Source organism: Pygocentrus nattereri, chromosome 22 (genome assembly GCF_015220715.1).
Source record: "Pygocentrus nattereri isolate fPygNat1 chromosome 22, fPygNat1.pri, whole genome shotgun sequence".
NCBI lineage: Eukaryota > Metazoa > Chordata > Actinopteri > Characiformes > Serrasalmidae > Pygocentrus > Pygocentrus nattereri.
In genome coordinates, this window is record NC_051232.1 from 28595662 (window position 1) to 28617699 (window position 22038).

Genomic DNA, 22038 nt, shown 5'->3' on the forward strand with positions numbered 1-22038 from the left:
ACATGGTATCACAGAGTCCATCAAGTATGAGCATAAAAGAATCAAAACCTGAGTTCGGTCCATCGGTCACAGACCAACATACCCGTGCCAAGCCGGTAACCTCCGCGATGGCCTCCGTGCTGTTGGCTGTCAGCGGACGCCCTCCTCTCCTGCTCCCAGAGTTCTGCCTCCGACTCAGTGGTGCGGGAGCCCACATCAGACACATCGCCCTCTTCGCCTTCTGTGCTGTTGCGGTAGGGCCGCCGCTGCCAGTTCTGGATGGCCTGCTTGCGGAGGCCCCAGTTGCGGGGTGCCCCGCCAGACACAGGACCCCGCTCGTAAGCCCCAGACTCTCCGAGGCGGCACTGTGCATGGTAGTACTGTGCCTCCAGGCTGCCCTCCAGAGCATGCAGGTCCACACTGTCACTGTCGTAGCCTACTGCTGAGCCCTGAGACACCGACTTCACCCGGCCAGACGCCCTATGAAAGAGATGCCCATGGATACATTAGTGTTCAATACTTTTATAATAATAGCATTTTTTTCACATAGTCATTTTGAGATGATCCCTAACCCTGAAGCGGACACAGGAGTGAATACATTGATGGTGTATGAGATCCAGTCCAGTAGAAGATGTGGTGGTAGTTATGCTCACGTGCAGGAAAAACCAATGCCTTTTTTATGCTTTGCATGAAGTAAACCAATAAATGAACAACTTTTTAAAACCAACAGTGACTGAGTTATCTGTTAATTCTCACAGTCATATGCTACAAACTAATAGAGCTTAGGTTATTATTATTAAGTGCCATCAAGTCGTTTCTGGCTCCTAATGATCATGTGGGTAGTGTTCTGGCAGAATATCCTTTCTTCTGGTAGGTTTTTCAGTTTTCTCAGTTGCTGGTTTATGATCCTCTGTTGGTATCCTACCTTCTGCATGCACTCTTCCTCAGATACAACAGTGTGCAACAATCTTGAACACTGTCCTTCATGTCAGGTTTCGAGTGCAAACGCGAAACACTGCATGCTTATAAAACCTTTTCAGTGAGTGCAGGAAAATCCCTGACGGCTAAATGAAGTAGTTTCCTTCAGCTGGCTAGATGCAACCCACTCTTAGCTGAAGTTTTTAATATGAAAAACTTTTCAACTGTTCTGTCAGATTGCCTCCAGCAGCTGCACTGATTCAGGTCCAGTATCCCTCACTGCTCTCAGGTCAATGTTAAGAGTTAAAGTCTACTACCACAGATAGTTGGGGCTTCTGCAAGGCATTGTGGGAAAAGAATGTTTTCCTCCAGGGTTTTAGCTGGGACAAAATTTCCACTGGGGATTCCAGCCAGACACTTAGTCACTCTTTAGACGTTGCAGTTTGTGGCCACTCTCTCAGACTTAAAGGGACCTGGCTGAAGTGGACTGTGACTGTCGACAGTGACTGCTTCAAACAAGAGCATCAGGAAAAATTAGAACTGCCCACAAGTAAATATTACAAATGTCTACCGGGTACCATGGCAACACATTCTTGCACTTTACGCACACTTTAATATGCTGTCTTGTTCACGCAAATGTACACAAACACAGGAGCTGCTGTCAACTCTCCGCAGCTTTTCCAGCTCACTGACCTTTACTGTGTTGTTACGGAGGTGCAGATGTGACGCGTGAGTGGATGTTTGCAGGGCTATGAAAACAGAAACTGCATCATCCCAGCTGTTACCAGTCACAAGTAAATCCCGTTTGGGGACCTCTGTACTAAATTACACCCTCTTGGAGGACGGCATTAACGCACTGCTAATGCAGCAATTACAGTGCTATTCAATAGCTTCTCTTCTCCAGCGTGCACTCTGATTTTACAATAACATCAACAACGTCACTGCTGGCTCCACAGTGGTGACAAAAACAGCCTATTAATACTACTTCATGTGCAAGCATTACAGAATTAATTATCTTGAATGACACATATTAATGAATTATTAGGTAGTTGATGGAGCCAACAAAACAACTGATTAACCCTACTTTACCTAACATGTCGTCAGCAATACATTCAGATTTTGTTTTTGTTGCCTTCAACTCATTAACATCTGCCCAGAGTAGCCTCCCAGGGCCAGATATGATCAATATGATCATAAAGATATATCTTTGGACAATCATTATAAATTTTGGGCTGAATGTGAGTTCTGAACGATATTGTATTGAGTTGTGTTACTGTTTTTTAAGGATAAGAGGCCTAGAAAGTGTGTGTTAATTATTATACTCTGGATGTTATGAGAACAGGGACTAGAGGAATTTGGGGTGGATTTTGGGGAAGGTGTGCAGACATGAAGTTTAATAAGTTGGCCCCAGATATTTACAAGATTGTCTGGTCCCACGAGATGCGTGTCTACATTGTTAAAATGGTAAAAGAGATCAGCATGTGTAACTGAAGCTTTCTTTATGCACACGTCTATACACAACAACCTTTTATAAAAATAAAACACTACTACAAGGAGCTTTTAAGGGATAAAATACATATCTATTCATTTTGGCAAGCCTGTAGAAAAAAAAATGACAAGGAATTCTGACTGGTTTTTTAACAGCTGTACGACACATATAGATTATGCTTGCAGGTGTTTCATTATTTTTATTTTCCAATAAAATATTTATTTTATTTCACACAATAGAGAATAAAAAGTCAGTTAGATTTCTGTTATTTATGCAGCCAAAAAGCTCATGAAGTGTCACCCATCAGAATCAAAGGCATACTGTTTAAGCATAATTTAACCCTTCTCATTGTAATGGCAATATCCAACAACTTTATCAAACATTGCATTTTATGTCCATGTGGTGAAACCTTACATCAGAGTAACAATAAAAGGCCAGGAAAGTGTGAAGTACATCCCATTTCTATGTTTGCTTGCACAAAATTATAGTTTGTGACTTTCATTGCGATGCAATGAAAGCACTGACAAATCTTGCTGTTAAAGAAAGACACTAGATTAAAAGGCAAAAATAGCCATTTTTAGCTCAGGCTTAAAGATCTAACAGAGGGAAATCTCTGAGGCATAAGTGACATCAACTTCAGGGATACCAGAATATGATTAATCCACACTCTCGAGTCCAATGCTCAAATACAGAGCAAGCAGATGGAAAGTCCTGTGTCAGTCACTGCTCTCAGCTCTAAGAGCAGTCACTCATGTATGTTTGGCAATATTACATAAAAATGATGTTCTATATATATATCCCAGTGCAAGAAAATACACTCATTATATCTGTGAGGTGACGACAGAGGGGCGTTGTGTGGGTGAACCAGGCTCATAGTAAGTAAACAAGATTGAATAACCAAGATAAGAAGTGATTGATCTGTGATGCAATTAAACTGGCTAAGCTGTATATAATATCATGTCAGGCTATTACCTCTAGCATCGGTCATCTGTTATCACTCATGCATTATGTTACCATAACGTTCTTCTGATTCGGAAAGCAAAATCATATTCACAGAGACTTTGAATCTGAATTGACTAATGGGTTTGGCAGACCTTAATAATTCTATTTCTCACTGTTTACAGCATGAGACCAAATTTAAATGTTCGGTCTTCTTTGATGCTGTCTGGGTGACTGAAGCCATGGAATTCCAGCTGGCCCAAATTTGCTATTTCAAATGCATCCTGGGCATAAACCCACCACAATAATTATGAGTGTGGGGTTTTAGTGCTAAACGCACTTTCTGAGCACTTGAAAGCAATTTTCTTTTGCAAAACAAGGATAACTAAAAATCATGGTTCTATAGGTTATGTCTTCAGTGCACTTTAGAGAGAATCACCTTTGATTAGAGAGGTAATTTACTTTGAAATTACTCTGAATTGCCTGTGATTAGAGAGAAGTGATTTCATACAGTCCCTATTTCCTGCTTTTTATACAAAAATATTGTGCAGTGTTGTGGTTGTGTCTGAGAGGTGCCCATTTAGCTTCTTTTACCTTGTCTACTGATACATGGACATAATCAAATCAAGCACACTCTAAATGACAGAGTTGTGTATTTGTGTGCTTGTGCATGCACGTGTTTAAACAGATTAAAACGGCGTCTGTTTACAGGTCTCGCTCTACAAAATAGCCAACTGGTTTTTAACATGGCTTTCAGTTTCAGGTTTAAAGGTCCCTCCCATACAACGTTAAAAAAACAGGAGCCTGGTTTTGTATGACTGGAAATAACTGCCCAGGAGCATCACTTAGATAGCCATTGAGTGGACATGCTTCCCTATAAGGACTCTGGAACAATCACTAGTTAAATGTTTCAGTTATTGGAGGTGACTAAAAAATAGACCAGCATTATCCTTTAAAGAAGTATCCCACTAAATAATAGATTTTATACATAATAAATAATAGATTTTATTATTCATTTTCTCTGTATGCCCAATATGGTCAGTCTAAGTGAGGAAACCACGGCACTATGTCATCCACATTTCTTCCTTACAGTAACATCCACAGTTTGCAGTACTTGTTACCTACATTAGCCTTGTAGCTCCACGGTAAAACTAAAGAAGCAAACTTTGCTTACTAACAAAGCCTAAGCTGATCAACTACGTTTGAGCTAAAGAGAAAATTCTGTGAATTCTCTTTTTCGGTGAACCACATCTTTAACTCCCTAGAACAAACTTGAACATAAGAAATAATGAATACATTTTAATCCACTTAGACATTCTGAACACAAATTAAACCTAGACTTGGACAGAGTTATATGCTCAACGATGATAGCAATCATTAGTCTAGGACTAATCTTAAAGCATATGGTTACCTAGACACAGATTTATCTTAAATTAGGTTAGATTAGGCTTAAGTATTAGTCACAATGGAGCCATTGGAACCATTGGAAACTCTAGGCTCAGGCTAGAGTTTAGGCTTAGACTTAATCTGGGTCTGGGAAACTAAGTCTAATCCTGGACTACTAGCTTTCCTACATTCAGAATATTGTGTGTGTAGCTACAGCTGATAAGATACAAAAGGACATTCAGCATTTAGGGGAGGGATTTATTGACAGCTGCAGTATGAATGGCTTGGTGAAAGTTCATCCCATATTTTGGAAAATCTAATCACAGTATGTTGTGAAAAGTAGGGTATTTTGCTGTGAAGTGTATTGGAGTGAAAGTGAAAGTCATAAAAACAGAAATACTTTTTTAAATACTTAAGTACAACAGTGGTGTACATGTACTTTGCCACTGTCCACCACTGTTTTATTCTATCTGATTCCAGCTCTACTTAACTCATTATGGGTAGCTCAGGAGTGCCCAATCCTGGTCCTGGAGATCTACCACCAGAGTGTGCAATGGGCTTTGATGTATGTTTTCACTCATTTGATGTGTGTTACCCAATCAGAAGTGACGTATGTAAACACAGCTGTACTAAAAAGGCAGTGCACACTGTGGATTCTAATAAAGTCCTTCACAAATGCGACTGCGGCAGCTTGGTGTAAGCAATAATTGAAGATGAAGAAAATGCACTTTGACATAAACACATGTATTTAAATCCATTTTGTCAGGTTCTGAAAATACTTCAAAAAATATCACTAATAGCCTTCTCAGCTGTACTAGTAGCAACACTTGCGCAACACAACAATGTTTAACACATCACCGTTTCTGTTTAATCGTTTTTTCGATGTTTTGTCAGGGCTGAACGTAGCCCTGGTAATCAAGGCCTGGGGGGGGGGGACCTGAATATTACAGCCAGGTGTGATAGATTGAGCACCCATGGGTTAGCTTGTCTCATTATCAAAAAGGAAAGCAAGACTATGAAAGTGTAGTGGCTTTGCTGCTGGAGCCTCCAGGACATTCTTGATTGATCTTTAGGTTCTGACTGGTTGTTTGAGGCACTGGCTCCACCTCCTCAAAAACACACACACCTGATGTTAGTCAGGGGGCTCATTTAAGACGGCTATATATTCTCCACTGTTTTGTCAGGCTTCTTGCTAAATGCTGCTCATACTTTCCAGCAGTTCTAAGTCCCTGTTTCTTTGTGGTGTTGTTTCTCTAGTTCTTGTGGTTCTGACATAGCCAGTCTCTTAGGTGTGTTCATAGTGAATGGGCAAATATGCTGCATCATGGAAAGTACAGACAGCTTTATTTACTTAAGACTCAGGCAATCTGTAAACTATTTGGTCCTGCAGCAGAAAATGGGCAAATGTCAAAAATGGTGTTCAGTGGAAATTCACTTCCTGTAACTATTAGTTTCACATTATGGTGCATTCAGCCAGGTGAACTTTAACATTGTGATTTTCAAGCCTGGGAAGTGTGAGTCAGAAAGCAAGAGAGTGAGCTGTTGTCTTGTTCTGAGATAAACCTAATGGAGGAGCTGCTCCATGGCTCAGAACTGCCTATACTTGCCTGATTTTTCTCTATTCTTGCAAAGAAAACAGCAAGGCAGCAGTGTGGGTTTACTATGGCTTTAGGTAGAATGCACATTTGTAGCCTGGACTGCTGTTCTTGAAAACTGATGGTTTCACAAATTGTTTTGTCTGCTGGATTTATTAGTTTGTCTGCTAAAGCCAGTGCATAAAAGATTAGCCAAAATAAAGTGCATTCAGGCTTAAACTCAACTACCCAAAAGAAACTTACCCAGTGCTGGGGGAGGAGCGTCGATCAGACACTTGGTACATGCCCCTCGATCCAGAGATACTGGAGTTCCTCTGCATCAGAGACAGAGAAAATAGAAGGTTGGAGAGAAAAAAAATGTGAGCGAGACACATATGGTCACTAACTAAACTATAAAAAATGCCAACATTTATGAAATCTCGTATTCAAGCCTATACAATGGTAAATGTCACTTTAAACCGCACTGAATTACTCCTGATTTTGGGAAGCAATGTCAGAGGCTGAATGCTCACACTGTTTTAGAACCAAGAAGAAAGATGCAGCATTATACACATGTCCCAGCAAAAGGAAACCAGATGAAAAGACATTTGCTGTGAACTGATGCTAAATAAAAACAGTAGGAAAGGAGGCAATAATTTAATAAAATACAGAAAAAACACTTCTGAACTGATCTTACAGGATAGAGGCTGGAGAGAGAAAGAGAAGGAGAAAACAGGATCGCAAACCACTCATGCCAAGAATGATGAACAAAAATTCACATCGTTGTCAGAATGAACACCTGGACTCAAAAATGTTGGCCTGTCACTCAAGACAAACAACATAGTTCTAGTGCTGGGGTCTACACTGCCAGTTGTGTAGCCTATTAGGACAATAATGGCCGTATTTTATTGGCAAAGAAGAAAGGTAGGTTTTTCTCTTGAATCTTTTTTAATTGTCAATGCTAGGTGGCCCTTAGTTTGGATAGATGTAATGCATTGGAGGGGCTATCTGGAGGCCCAATTGATAGAGTATTTCAGTTATGCTACAGTTCTAATGTGATTTTTAAATATGTACACTATATTGCCAAAAGTATTCAGGACACCACCTGTGCAACAAGTCCAGTCGTAAAATTTCCTCACTACTAAATGTACCACAGTCAACTGTCAGTGGGATTATAATTATATATATATATATATATATATATATATATATATATATATATATATATATATATGTGGAAGTGATTGGGAAGGACAGCAACTCAGCCACGAAGTGCAGTCAATCACTACAGACCTCCAAACCTCATGTGGCCTTCAGATCAGCTCAAGAACAGCGTAGAGAGCTTCATGGAATGGGTTTTCATGGCCGAGCAGCTGCATCCAAGCCTTACATCTCCAAGCGCAATGCAAAGCGTGGAATGCAGTGGTGTAAAGCGCCGCCACTGGACTCTAGAGCAGCGGATACATGTTCTCTGGAGTGACCAATCATGCTTCTCTGTCTGGTAATCCGATGGACAAGTCTGGGTTTGGCGGTTGCTAGGAGAACGGTACTTGTCTGACTACATCGTGCCAAGTGTAAAGTTTGGTGGAGGAGGGATTATGGTGTGGGGTTGTTTTTCAGGAGTTGAGTTCAGCCCCTTGGACAATTTCATGCTCCCAACTTTGTGGGAAAAGTTTGGGGACGGCTCCTTCCTGTTCCAATATGACTGCATACCAGTGCACAAAGCAAGGTCCATAAAGACATGGATGAGCAAGTTTGGTGTGGAAGAACTTGACTGGCCTGCACAGAGTCCTGACCTCAACCCGATAGAACACCTTTGGGATGAATTAGAGCAGAGACTGCGAGCCAGGCCTTCTTGTCCAACATCAGTGTCTGACATCACAAATGATGGAAGAATGTTCAGAAATTCCCATAAACACATTCCTAAACCTTGTGGAAAGCCTTCCCAGAAAAGTTGAAGCTGTTATACAGTACTGTGCGAAAGTCTTAGGCACCCAAGACACATTTTCAAAATCTATTTATTTGTGTAGATTGTGTTTATTTGCTAAGAAATGTTAATACTTGAGTAAACAAAATTTCTAGAATATTAATTAATAATGATTATTTATATAATAGTGGCCAGTATTGAGGAAGCCCAGTATTATATGTAGTTAAAAAGCAGCTCCTGGTTTGACCAATCAGTGCTTCAGTAAATTGAGCTCATGATGTCATTGATGATATTAACGAGTCTCTGTGGCGGCTGTGAAGGTGTCAAGGAAAAATATAGATCCAAGAAGTTCTTGTTACTTTGTATTGTTTTTATGTTTATCTGAATTATGAATACAAATTTATTCTAATGTATATTGTGATAAACTCACTGCTGAGGTAAACTGTTTAAAAAGTTGCTTAGATACCTAAAACTTTCACACAGTACTGTAGCTGCAAAGGGTGGGCCAATATCTTATTAAACCCTATGGATTAAGAATGGGATGTCACTCAAGTTCATATGCGTGTAAAGGCAGGTGAGTGAATACTTCTGGCAAAATAGGGTATAATATCACAAAATACAGTGATAAAAGAAAAACCTGGATAAATTATTTGAGAAGCGTAACAAGTGCACATACAGGTGTGATACAATTAAGCAATTAATCCTACCAGGCTCTGTAATGTACAAAAAGTGCTTAGCAGGCCCAGCTGACCTTTTGAATCAACATAGCAAGAGAAAAAGATCAGACTTTAAAAGAGGATTCATTATTAAGACAAGGGCGGCTGCTTCAGTCAAAAAGACTGCTCAACTGGCCAGTTCTTTAGTACAACAGTGACTAGTTATCTTCATTTAGATGTACAGGAAAGATTCAGTAAATAAGTATGGACATTTATGGTGGAAAATGCACATTCAGTGACTTTAATGCACATGCATTAGTAAGATTATGTAAGAAAAAACAAGAAAAATTGCTCCTCAGTTTATTGAGAATGTCAATGCAATAGTGATCAGACTGTCAGCAAGAACAGTCCATCCACAAATACAAAGAAAGGCATATTCTACAAGGGCTGCAGTGAATAAGCTCCTCCAAAGACGATTAGACATATGAGAGTTCAACGCTGCAAAAAAAATGAAGGCACTCGTCTACAGAGATGTAGAAAAAAGCGTGATTTGGTCAGCTGTCACCCTTCACCATATTCTCCAAAAGTCGATGAGTGCATATGTGATGTAAACTGAGAGAACAGTACAAGCCGGAATGCTCTGACCTTTTCATTGTCATTCAGTGTCTCTCTCTTATGCTTTGGGGGCATTTGCCTTAAAGAGAAGCGTCACTGGAAATCAATACGAAGGTATTTGCACTGATCACCTTTTAGCCAATGATTAAACAAATCTTGGGGAGTGGTTTCTTGTATGATAATACGGTCCCCATTAACAGGGTAAATAGGGGTCACTGAATGGTTTGAGTATGACCGTGATGTAAATCATAAGTTGTGGCATTCACAGAAACCAAGCCTTAACACTACTGAACACTCAGTGAGAGTTTGGACAGATACGTTCACACTCTACCACCACCAACTAAGGGAATATATTTTGAAAGAGCGGCCTCCAAAACGGTTCACGAGACTTGTCACTCTAAGTCCCGAGCCCAGCCACATCACCATGATGACAGTCATGCCTCTTTCTGAAAGTACTGAGGTATGTGGCAGTGTTCAAAAAGGGCAGCAAAAAAGTTATGAGGAGATATCCAGCTGCTCCCTGTGTGTGTAATGTGAAGGTAATTCAGTCCTGTATTCTTGTTGACTGTCACGCTAAGCCGCAGAATACATGTTTATAACTCGTAAGCATGCCATGCTAAAGCTGGGATAATGTAATCTCCGCTGCATCCCGCTCATTATTTTTGCCCCTTTCTCTCTTGCTGTACTTTAAGTAATCTCAGTATGGTAAAACAGCAATGCTGAACTACTTTAAATATATAGTTGAATACTTTGAACTATAGTTCCATGCTGTTCCTGGGTCAATTAAAGTGCCCTTGTGCAAAAGCAGAAAACAGGGAGTAGCCAAAACTCAGTCATCCACATATCCTCAGTTTGTCATTCTGTCTGCCTTTCTCTCTCTCTCTCTCTCTCTCTCTCTCTCTCTCTCTCTCTCTCTCTCTCTCTCTCTCTCTCTCTCGTTTCTCTCGTTCTACTTAGGCTCTGTTCCAAATCTCAGTGTGCTCCTGATACACTGTGTCCTTCTCCTGACATCATGAATGCAGACTTATCAGTGGGCAAGGGGAATATAGGCCATGGGGTCACATTTTGGGAGCACAGCCTGTATTTGGTAGTGCTGTCATTGTGAGTCACTGTTGCACTCTGACCATAGAACTGGCTGAACAAAAGCCCTGCCCACTGACTGAAGGTGGACTGAGATGTCCCTGCACTATGGTGGGCGGGTGTGGGTGCTGGGTGTTGCTTTACAGTGTGTCCTAGAGGGGGGGTGGGGGGTCCTTAGAGAGCCAGTGTGTGTGGGCACATTCACATTTTCACATTCTCTCCTAATGAATGCAGAAAGGCAAGCACTAAGCATGCTCTGATCAGGGTTTTAGGCTGATATTGACTGTGTTATAATTGGTAAGTTCCTTTTTCTTTAAATCTTTAGATAAAACGGTCTATGTTCTATGCTGTACTTCATCCTAACTCAGATTTCTAACGGAAAAAATGTTCAATGAAATGTACTTGAATTAACTGGAAAGCAGCCTACTGACATTAAAATGAACCAAGTCTGTCTGCATTATCTCTTGGGCTAACAAGCTTGATGTTTACAGCAGCAAGGTCAGATCTCTGCCCTAATAAGACGACTTCTTTTTAATGTTCCTGTTATTGGCAGTGAAGCAAAAGCATGGCCACGGACTTGGTTAGGTTTGCATTCTTTCAATATTTCGGTACAATGTGTGGTTTTGAACATTTTTTAGCTGATGATCCACCCACGAGAAACTTTTGAAAATGTTCTGCAAGCTAGCATTTTTTGTAGTTTTTTTGTTTTTGTAGATATCTAGTAAAACTTTCATAAGGGTTGCTGTTTTCTACTGATGTCAGACATTATTATTATTATTATTATATATTTTTATAGTTATCACAGTTCTCATTGTTGTTGTGCAGTGCAGTGCAGTTCTGGTGACCATTTGGAAAATGTTTCTCCAGAATGTTCTGTCTTCTGCTTAACATTTGCTTCATATTTTTCATTCTACAGGATTAGTTTTTGAGATTGGCCTGCTAAGAGACTGATCAATCGGAGACTCCCCTACAAGCACACATGTACAGAGCACATCACTAATGTAGTCTATTTAGACCCTACATAGTAGTCATAAAATGTTTTTGTATTTGTACATGAGCAGGCAAGCCAACATTCATAAGTGCTTCACTTTGGATGCATGCTGTCTTTATTGTGGCAATAGTTCACAAATGTTTGTGATGAAGAAAACTGTTATGCCGTCTTGGCACAGCCATGTTTGTAGAGCAGGGGGCTTCTCACTCCTCCCTGCTTGCTGTCAGCCTAACATAGTCCTTGTTAATCTTAAGAGTTAAAGGGAAAAAATATTTGATCATATTTATTAAAAATACATAAGTCAAAAGTGGAATGGCCACAGAGTGCCCTGCAGAAATAGGCTACTGTAAATAATTTTCCCAAATCAAGAATTGATTTGAAATAATGTCAAAATGCGAATAATAAAATGATTAATATGACGTTTTCTATATGATAGTAAATATATGTTTGTTTGTTAGAGCCCAGCCATGTGAGAATCCAGGGGAGAGTATGCAGTGCTGTTATGCCCAGAGGACAAGACCCAGCTTCTTCCTCGATTAATTCTGATGCTCACAGCTCAGTGCATTCCTATCTACACCCTGAATGAAAATTTCAAATGCTTTCATTGTGATTGGATTTGCGGGCTCTGTACAAATTAATGAGAAAATTGCAGATCTTCCACACGTCAGCCTCTGTGGTTTGTGTGTATCTTGAGAGAGATCCTCGCTTGCTTGCCTGCCTGATTTATCTACGGCATGGATGGATAACGCTCCCCAAAAAAATTAACCCAAGTCATCAGTGAAACTAAGACTGCTTTTCAACAAATGCTCTAAATATGGGTCATTATAATCACTGTTACATCCAGTGAGGTTTGAATGAGCAGACAACTAGCAGAGCAAGTCACCACCATGTCACACTTGTTTTCTATCTCTCTCTCTCTGTCTCTCTGAGTGGCAACACATTTTACATTTTACACTTCCATACTTTTTCTAGGGCAGACCTGAATAATTTGAATACTGGTAACATCGGTTTTCATTTCTCTGGCTAGTATTTGGTGGCTTTATATTTAAGCTACAAAAAGTGTAACGTAAATGATATCATTTTAAATAGAACAGTTATTACAGAACAAGCTAAATCTGTGACAAGAGGCTGTTATAGCATGAAGGCATGACTAGTTTGATGAATCGTCTCAAATAACTGAGTGATTCCAAGTCTGATCTATGTAATTTCTTTTCACAATTTTCCAGTTGACCAGTTGGTTTAAGCACAAACAGCAAGTAAGTCACAAGTTTTTCTGCAGCTGTTGTCAGAGAAGAGAATCGTCCTTATTATATTAGTACAGCGCAGGAGCTGCAGGGCAACAAGATCAAAGTATTTTAGTAAATGATTAGTTTAATTGTAGTTGAGAACATTAGAAATTAACCTCCTGAAAAAGTGCTAGGATGCAAGGGCTCCTGACACAGCCAGCGTGGACTAAGGCACTGATTAAAATGGTAGCTTTTTCTAATTAGAACATCTGCCGGCAACTGGATATACTTTATACTTACACGAACATACATAAGAATATGGTTAGTATTCAAGAAATACCAAAGATTAAACAAAGCATGTGAAATGCTGTTAGGGTCAGCCCTAACGTTTTCCGTACCAAATTTTCCAGATTTTTGTGGATTCATTGGTCCATTTCATAATAACTGGAAATTTTGGGTTGCTAAGCCAACCGTCTGAAAACTTGCAGTTGCTCGTTTTTGTTTATACACCTCACTGATATAATGGTACATTTTTTTTGAGTTCTGCAGATTTGTAGATTTCCGACAAACGATTTACTCAGATGACGCTGGTAATGCTAGGCTACAGTGCAAAAACATTATTTTATTAATTATGCGGTTGTTATAACTACAGTGTTATTTTTCTGTAATGCTCTGCAACCATACACTATTGGTGTATACCTAAAAATGTTGTTGTTATCATTATTATTATTTATTATGTCTCATACTGGAATCACAGCCAATAATACAATTGATAACAATGTGGCCTTTTTCATTTGCACATGCACTGATGCTTCTGTAGTTGCTCCCTGGTCCTGCAGAGTGAAAATGACTGGGGTGTAGAATCATGATGAATACCTGTCGTCCATTGGCTTTGGAGCCCTGCAGGCTACAGCAGCCCAGGCTGCCGTTTGGTGTTGTTCCACAGCTGCTGATGATCTGGAGCTGTTTCTCAGCACGGTCAGCTCTGTCCAGGAGCTCCTCGATGAACTGCTGCAGGCGCACTTTCGCGCTCGCCTCCCGTGCTGCCGTCTCCTGCAGGAACTGATCGATTTGTGCCACCTCTCTGCACAAAGCAATGACAGCAAATGAGAGGGTGAGATAGGTAAACCTTCATGATTTGTCACAGAGTCACAGTCGTTCAGATAAACTGATTCTAGCATTGATTTTATGTAGTATTTCTACATGTTTGGAGATTAGATGCGTCTATATAACCTAGCCCAAATTCTCTTTCTATTTTTGCTTATCTGAATACTAAAGTGGTAATTTATTACATCAATTTGTTTTATTATAAACTAACATTCTAGGGATGTGCATGCTGAGGCAACAGCACTAATTATTAGAGGCTAAAAAGAGTAGCACCAAAACTTTGGCAGCACATAGAGGAATACATTTTAAAAAACATGCATTATTGCTCAAACATAGCCAGGGGAAATCATCAGGTTTTTGGGCTGGATCTTCAGCTAATGATGTGCCAACATGTACGTTTGTCAGACAAATATCTGTTCATTGTTTCTCAATGTTGCCAACATCTGCTAATGTCGTTAGCTTAGTTAGTGGACAAGCTGTACCAGAGCTAGTCTTACTACAGAAACCACATCTGAGAAACTAACTTCCACCTTGTTCTGTCTTTTTTTAATAATGTGTTCTAGGCAAATCAGGTACCTCTGTTTCATAACAGCAACTGACCACAAAAAGCAAAATAAATGTGTGTGTGTGTGTGTGTAATATATTTATTTGAGGATTTATTACAGTTAGTTAAGAACAGATTTTAATTTTAATAGTTCTAGTAGTTATTTGTAACTGGCTATATGGCAGAGTGGTTAAGTCACTCCCTGCCTGCAAGAGACTGGGGTTTGAATCTGCCTCTTGAGAGCATTATTAACACTACATTCCTGCCAATTAAATGATGTCAATCTTGAGCTGTGCATGTGTAATACGATCTTTTCTGATGTGTTCACTGATGTGTATTCTGATAGCAATATCCAGTATTAGTTTAGTAATAATGATTCTGTTCAAGTTCAGCTGTTGAACCAAAAAGCACACATTGCATATTTTTCTCTACAAATGCATAAAGTGACACACACTTGCCTCAGACTGTCCGATTTCTGCACATAGACTACTAATGAGTATATCTATTGTCTTCCTCTCCATCCTCCCCTTCTCTCTCTCCTGCTTGTTTATGTGCTCCAGCATTCTGCAAATCCCAGAAGGAGTGCGGCCTCCGTTATCTCTGCTTACAAACAGCAGCCTGTGCCACTGTTTACAACATGGCCTCAACCATTATCAGCACCTTATGCACAAAGAGTGACACATGCAATCTTTGGTGTTGATGAACACATGAACACTTTTTCCACATTTCATGAATTTCAGTAGTTTTGCCTGAGCAGTTGCCCGTTTTTTTCAGTTTTTCCTCAATAGAGGACACTCCATGTTTTCTGACTGTTTGTAAAATGAAGCCTTTCCTGTCTGTCTTCAGGCAAAGACATCTTGATCAGTGATTGAGATTACAAGTGACATTTGAGTAAACCAGAATGAAAGTGTACGCAACTTTCATATCGCCATGTAAATAAACTATCACAGATATGATAAGGCTTGATCAAATAAGCATGACAGGATGAAACGACTAGCTCCACTTTGTAACTGAAGGCTCTGGAGAACATCATGATCATATGAGAGCCTAATAATGGTCGTATTATTAAACAGCTCATTGATGATCCATTTAGAAAGAATTGTACAGGGGACAGGGAGCTGCAAGGCTGATGAAATTGTTTCACAGTCGCTAAATACAGCACGCTGCGGGTGGCAGAGACTACACTGTAAAATAAGGAGGGGAAAATGGCTCCTATTTTGTGTGTGTGTGTGTGTGTGTGTGTGTGTGTGTGTGTGTGTGTGTGTGTGTGTGTGTGTGTAAAGCTGTGAAGAAAGAAGAAAAGTCGCTGCCGTTTTAGGCCTTTTCTCTCAGGGCTCTGAGCATGAATAGTGTGGATGTGTGAATACTGTGTGTGTGTGTGTGTGTGTGCGTGTGTGCGCGCCTAGGGGTCTTTTCTGTTTGTTTTTTCTATTTCTGGAGCCACAGTTCACAATATCAGAGTCTGTCACCTTGCATGATACCTGGAGAAACACTGAGAAAGTGACATCAAACGTGAAAAATTTACATACACAACAATGTGGTGTCAGAATTCACACTGACATCACCTGATGGCAATGCTAGACCAATTTATTGGTTGGCCAGTAATACTGATATTTATTAGTGGCCTTTTTAACCGTTTTATCTTTCTGTGGAGTCACAGGGATTTAAAGGGTTAACTGTTAATTAAAACCATTTTGAACAAAGCTATCAGTACCACAGGTTCCTGTTTGTATAGGCAGGTTTAGTACTGCTAGATCGGCCTACTGAAAATCAGTGTATGCAGGTATTAAACATTTACAGACACAAAAACATGTGTGACTTCAGAAGCTCTGAGTGGAGCGACCATCTAACTGTACGTTCACACGAGGAGGCAACTGGTCACTAATATCAGCTCAAGATTGTCTATGTTTTAAGAAACTACTGTCATTGCTCGTGGGCTTGTACACTGTACAGCTTTTTATTTGAGAAAGTGAAAAATATAAACTGTATATTAACTGTATATCAGTTTTGTTTAAAATAGGAACAGCTTGTTTAAAAAGTTCTTTGCATGGTATAGCGGTTCATTTGATGGAGAATGTGCTGTATATGGTTCTACACAGCACCTTTTGAAAAGGGTTCTATATAGCCCCAGAAATGCATATAATAGCAGAACCATTTCTGGTGCTATAAAGAACCATATACAATACATTCTCCATTATTCTGAGGATATTTCACCGTGCAAAGATACACTTAAGCATATTACAGTTTATGGTTCTATATGGAACCCCTGTCTTAACTGACCAACTGAATATCACCCTGATGATATATTTTAATAGTGTAAGCTTTAATTTTTAAAAATGCAGCTTAGGCACGTTACACGATATGCGTCACAGTATTTCGTTTTTTGAGGTTTGATCAACTGGAAAAAAAAACAGTAGTGCCACATTAAAAATGACTAATATAACTAAAAACGATAAATGCAGTGATTTGTATTCAATGTTTCATTACTGTGTTGCGCTAATTATAACGGGAGTAATTATGCTCACCGTGTGAAACACGCAGCGGATCAATGTATTACAAATACTGACAAGATGATGGGAATGATGGGTCCCCGTCACTCTGACAGCTGCTAATGTGAAGGTGTAGTAAGTGTTCACCACAGCATCAGATATCATGGTTACTATACGTTGACTGCTAGTGTTTGTAGAACCTATAATTGGTCTAAATCTGTCTTTTTAAAGTATATATGCATTTGTTTAGTGTTCTAGAAGTACTGACAATACTGATGATCCATCCAGAAAAGTGTTCTGTGATGTAAATACCACATTACCTATGCCTACAACTGCTTCAAACACACTACATATGCCTACAGACCCGTGCCCAATCACTTCATCAACATGTGCACTGCTTCTGGACTTTCTGCTTTGGTTCTTAATTGGTGAAAAATAACTCGGCAGTGTAGCACTGCCGCAATCATAATAAAGATTCATGGGGCTAAGTCTCTGCATGGATATTCATTTTGTTGCATTAGGAATCTCACTCATAATTTATAGGCTATTATCTTAACCTAATTTGAATGTTATTCTAATGCAGTTTCAGTGTTTAATTTTCTGCTCAGATTTTTTTCCAGATGAAGAGTGGGGCTCAAAGCTCTTACACAAAGTGTTAGTTCATGTAATGTTAAATCCGGACAGGACCGAAAAATCCTTTTAGACAGTGTAGAGAGCAGGGAGGTGTTTTTAATTTAGGACTCTCTTCCTTGGTGAGGAATATCTTGGCGGTTCAAAATTTAATGCGTACTGGGCCTGTTGTGTTAACTTTTACCAGAACAGATTTTTCGTTATAAGCAGGTTTGTGGAGATGTTCTGAGCCTGTTAGGCAGGGCCCGACGGATATATGAAAATTTAGTGGCTCCACAGTCACAATACCTCACAGGAAGAAATATAAAGCTGACAACGTCACATCACAAAGTGTGAATGGCTGAGAATTCAGGCTGGACTTGTTAAAGGACAATCAGATTTATTCTTGTTTCCCCCTCTGATATCAAATTATGCTGTTGTCCAGAAGTCGTGAAAGTGTCGGTCAGTGGAATATGGCTGAATTTAGACACAGACCTTACTGTGTGCAGGCATGATGGGGCAGAGCCAGGTAAGCCAAAGGGGCCAGTCACTAATCTCCTGTTAAAAAGAGCTCTGTATTGGGCTGTAAGTAGAAGGGAGGCTCTTTGGACAGAAGTTAGGGAAAATATTCAGGCTCAAAACCTTCAGGTATCCTGCAGACCACAGATAAACTAAACTATAGCCAGTATAAACACATGTTCCTGTTAAAGGGTTGAGGATACCTCGTTCCTTTAAAGATTTCACTTTTCTTGCTGTTACTTCTCATTTAAAAACATTTTAATTAGGAAATACCTAAAATGGGTAGCATAAAACAGCCATTTACCATTACTTTGGGTATATTTCCCCAATGTAAGTCCTTAGTATGAAGAGTAGGTTTTTGCCTAAATGCTGGTTTGACAGGTTTCTCATCAAAACTATTGTTAAAAGCACATATTGCAATTTTTTGTCCCAAAGGTGGTTTAAACAGCTAAAATGTTTGAATGCTGACATCGCAACAAGAGGAAATGTGTAGGTTATGGCATTCTTACCAAAGTAGCACTGTCACAAATATCATGTAAAATATTTACATGTGATAGTTACTTTAAAAAACTGCGTGGTCTTAAATATGGTATTTGGTGTATATCAACAAAGAAAAAAAGTCATTTTGAATTAAACTGAAATCATAGTCATTAGTCATCCTAAACTTTTAACAAGAAGTGTGCATAGAGAGGGTTCAGCACCCAGTAATGGCAAGCCAGCTATTAAGAAGCTGATAGGTGATTTCCAGCTCTAAAGTGTCACAGTGATTTTAGTCAACTTGATGAATGTGCTTAGCTGTGCTCATTAGGTATTGTTTGGTGGGGATCAATACTTGGCCCCCACTCAGCGTTGTCTGCAGTGACTATGCAGAAAACAACCTGCTTTTCACACATCTTTGCGTGAAAAGCTGAGAAAGGAGAGTCGCCCAAATGCTCACAGACAACATACAAAAAACTGTTATCTATACAAACAAACTAAATCCCTTGCTTTTATTACAGTTTCCATTCTTTTCAGGAGATTTGTTCTCTCTCTTAGAAGAAGCACTTTCTGCTTCTGATGAACCAAGTAATCCCAAACGCATTCAGTGATGTGAGGTCTGGACTGCAGTCCACACTGGAGTGGTCAGTCCATAGTTCTGAGGACATCATCAGCGTCTTTGTTTGATATGCAATGTTTTTCTTCTTTTGTATTCGTTTCCCTATCTTAGTAAGAACTTCATGACAGCCTTTCAGACCCATAGTGCTGAGAGGCCTCTCACAATGGAAGGATGTTGTAACGCGAAGCGATGAGTTCTGGACACTTGCGGATGGAAGAAAACGAGGTTTAATGATAAACCAGATAACCAAATCCAAACAGGGGCAAAACACCAAGAGTAAACAGAGTTCAAGCAAAGGGTCAAAAACCAATATCCAGAAGACAGCAACGGTACCAAAACGGAAGGCAAAAGACGTAGTCCAATACAGAAGGTCATACATGTGATCAATCCTCGCACTGACTCTATCTACAGCCCGGGCTTTAAAATAGAGTTTAGACTAAAATGACACACAGATGTAGACATTTAAGTCAGGTGATTGTGAGCGCTTGTCGATGTCCGAGGTCACCTGATCTCCCGGTGTATTCTGGGAATTGGAGTCCGAATGCAGACTCCCATGCGTGACGGATGTACAGAATAATTTGATAGAGATTTTTGTAGAGCTGATGTGAGAGTTGAGCTAGATTTTTCTCCTACAGCTAATCTCTTCAAATTAATCCCTGAAAACGATTAACTTGAACATGATTCTGACTTTTTGAGATGTGGTCTCTGATTTTTGCACAGCACTGCATGTAGCTAAAAACAACAGCAGCAGTCATTGTGAAGCCTGAAATTTTAACCACGTTTGGGATTATCATGCAATTAGGTCTATGCTAGCAGGGGGCTATAAGCTTACTTATTAGCTACATAGGCCTTGAAGCTGTAGTGCAAAACTAAAGACATACTTCAGACACCAAGCATGTCTGATTGTCTACGTTCAGGGTAAGGAGAAACTGCGTATATCTGATTTTTGAGCTATCTCTAAATAAGACACAGTTATAAGCCACTGATCCCTTTGAAAGATTTAGTTTTGCTAATCCATTTTGAACCTCATAAAGCTATCTAAAGATGGCAATGTGCAGGAGGTCAGACAGTGAGACAAAAATCACACTTGGATAAAAATAGGAGAGTGCTCCTGACAGAAGTAGGTGAGTGGATGTTCTAGTGCTGCTTTCATGTCTGTTTAATGGTGGAGTAAACAGTGAAGGAGATGTTCTGGAGCATTCTGTTCGTTGAGTGACCTCGTTACGGGGACGGACGGCAGCATTTATTCACTATTTCTCTGTCCTGATGGACACTGACAAAGCACACTGAGATCGCACTAAATAGCTCTGTCGTCTGAGCTTATTCCCAAGCTAATAAAGAGCTGGAGAGAGAGCTGAAAGCACGAGGCTCGTGTCATTCTGCCTTTCCAGTTTCTTCTTTTTTCCTTTGGTCTTCCATCTGTTTCCGCTCTGTGTTGAATGCTCTTCTTTGCCTGTTTGTCTCTGATTCTCCATGCATGTTTCAGAATGCAGAATAGTGTTGCACTGATGCAGCAGACCCACTGCTGAGGTGGGAGATAAGGAAGAAAGAAATAAAGAAACAAACACAGGATGAGAGCAGGGGTGGGCAATGTGATGCTATTGTTATCATGATGAATTATATCACGACACACTTTTCAGATTATATAATGGGTATCATCAGTATATCTGGAACACTGAAATGCATGTATCATAAAAATACAGACAAAAATAGAAAGCCTGTCAACAACAGCCAGTGTACAAAACTGCATAAATTACATACTAAGAAGTAGCTGATTAGATGCAAGCCCAATACGCCATTGTCTTATTTTATTTGGGCTTGCTTGAATAACGGTTTATAGGTCTTGAATACTTGTGAATATTTAAAAATATTACATAAAAATATATAAAAACTGTTTTTGAAGTGTTTTTAGTCATCTGTTTGATGTAACAGATCAACCCAGGCAGAAAAGTATATTTTTAAATGATATTTTTTGCCATTTTGCTCACCCCTAGGTGAGAGAGAGGAGGAAAGACAGACTGAATAGACTGCCCATGCTACACAGCAAAGCACAGATGAAGGTGTTTCCTGCTGTTCAAATGAATTAAAACGCCCCAAAGGTACGGCTGCCAATTCCAAAGTAAACTACCATCCTCACTGTGGGTAACAGGACCACAAGTAAGCCTACATGCCCTCAGCCTCACAGGGAGTTGAATTCCAGGTCCCCTGCATGTGGCGTGCAAAGAATTCTGGGACTGTATGAGGTTTATCAAACCTCTCTGGCTGTCAGGATAGTCGCAGTGCACTGTGGGAGCTACAGATATTATAGGCCACATGTGACATTTCCGGGCAGGAGTGGACCATCTGTACTCACAGCTGGCCACTAGAAGGGCCACGGCCTAGTCATCGGTGCTGGAGAGGTCGGTTCCTGCCTTTTCTCCTCTCAGCAAAAACATAGTGAACACTAAAAGCCAAACTAAACGTAAGCCTGCAGCACTCAGACAAAGCCCAGCCAAGGCTGATGACATCAATTATCAAACAATGTTTTTACGTTCACACTTTGTTTACTTAAATTTACTTAAATTATACTGTTTTTCAAAAAGAATCTCTGGCTCTCATTTGTATCACATGTCCAATTACGATGGAAAATAATTACTAGACTCAAAACAGACTCATAACTGAAAGCCAATGGGCATGTACTGAAGGCTTCTATTGGCTTCTATTGTAAGCCTGTTTTAAGTCAATGGGTTTTCTTTTCTATTGTAAGGGCAAGGAAATGATTGCCCTTATGCTATACATTGAGATTAGGAAAAATGATGGAGTATGCCATTAACCACAGCCATTCAAACAGATTATAAAACACTAGGAAGCTTTTGAAATGATATGGTATCTATTATTCTTTTCCACCATAAAAG

General features: G+C 39.8%; 1 protein-coding gene and 1 long non-coding RNA gene across 3 annotated transcripts in view; one reads left to right on the forward strand and one right to left on the reverse strand.

Annotated features, from left to right (window-relative positions):
• Positions 1–22038, reverse strand: part of fbxo41 (F-box protein 41) — a 71908-nt gene that overhangs the window by 18167 nt on the left and 31703 nt on the right. For both annotated transcript variants that reach the window (XM_017709480.2, XM_037532862.1), the window contains exons 3-5: positions 13657–13864; positions 6550–6620; positions 83–459 (exon numbers count right to left, since the gene is read on the reverse strand). In XM_017709480.2, the coding sequence (XP_017564969.1) occupies positions 83–459; positions 6550–6620; positions 13657–13864 (656 nt within the window). The remainder of the gene's footprint in view (positions 1–82; positions 460–6549; positions 6621–13656; positions 13865–22038) is intronic.
• Positions 13773–15387, forward strand: LOC108434400. The gene is made up of 2 exons (XR_001858368.2): positions 13773–13903; positions 14992–15387. It is a non-coding gene; the product is annotated as an uncharacterized LOC108434400 (long non-coding RNA).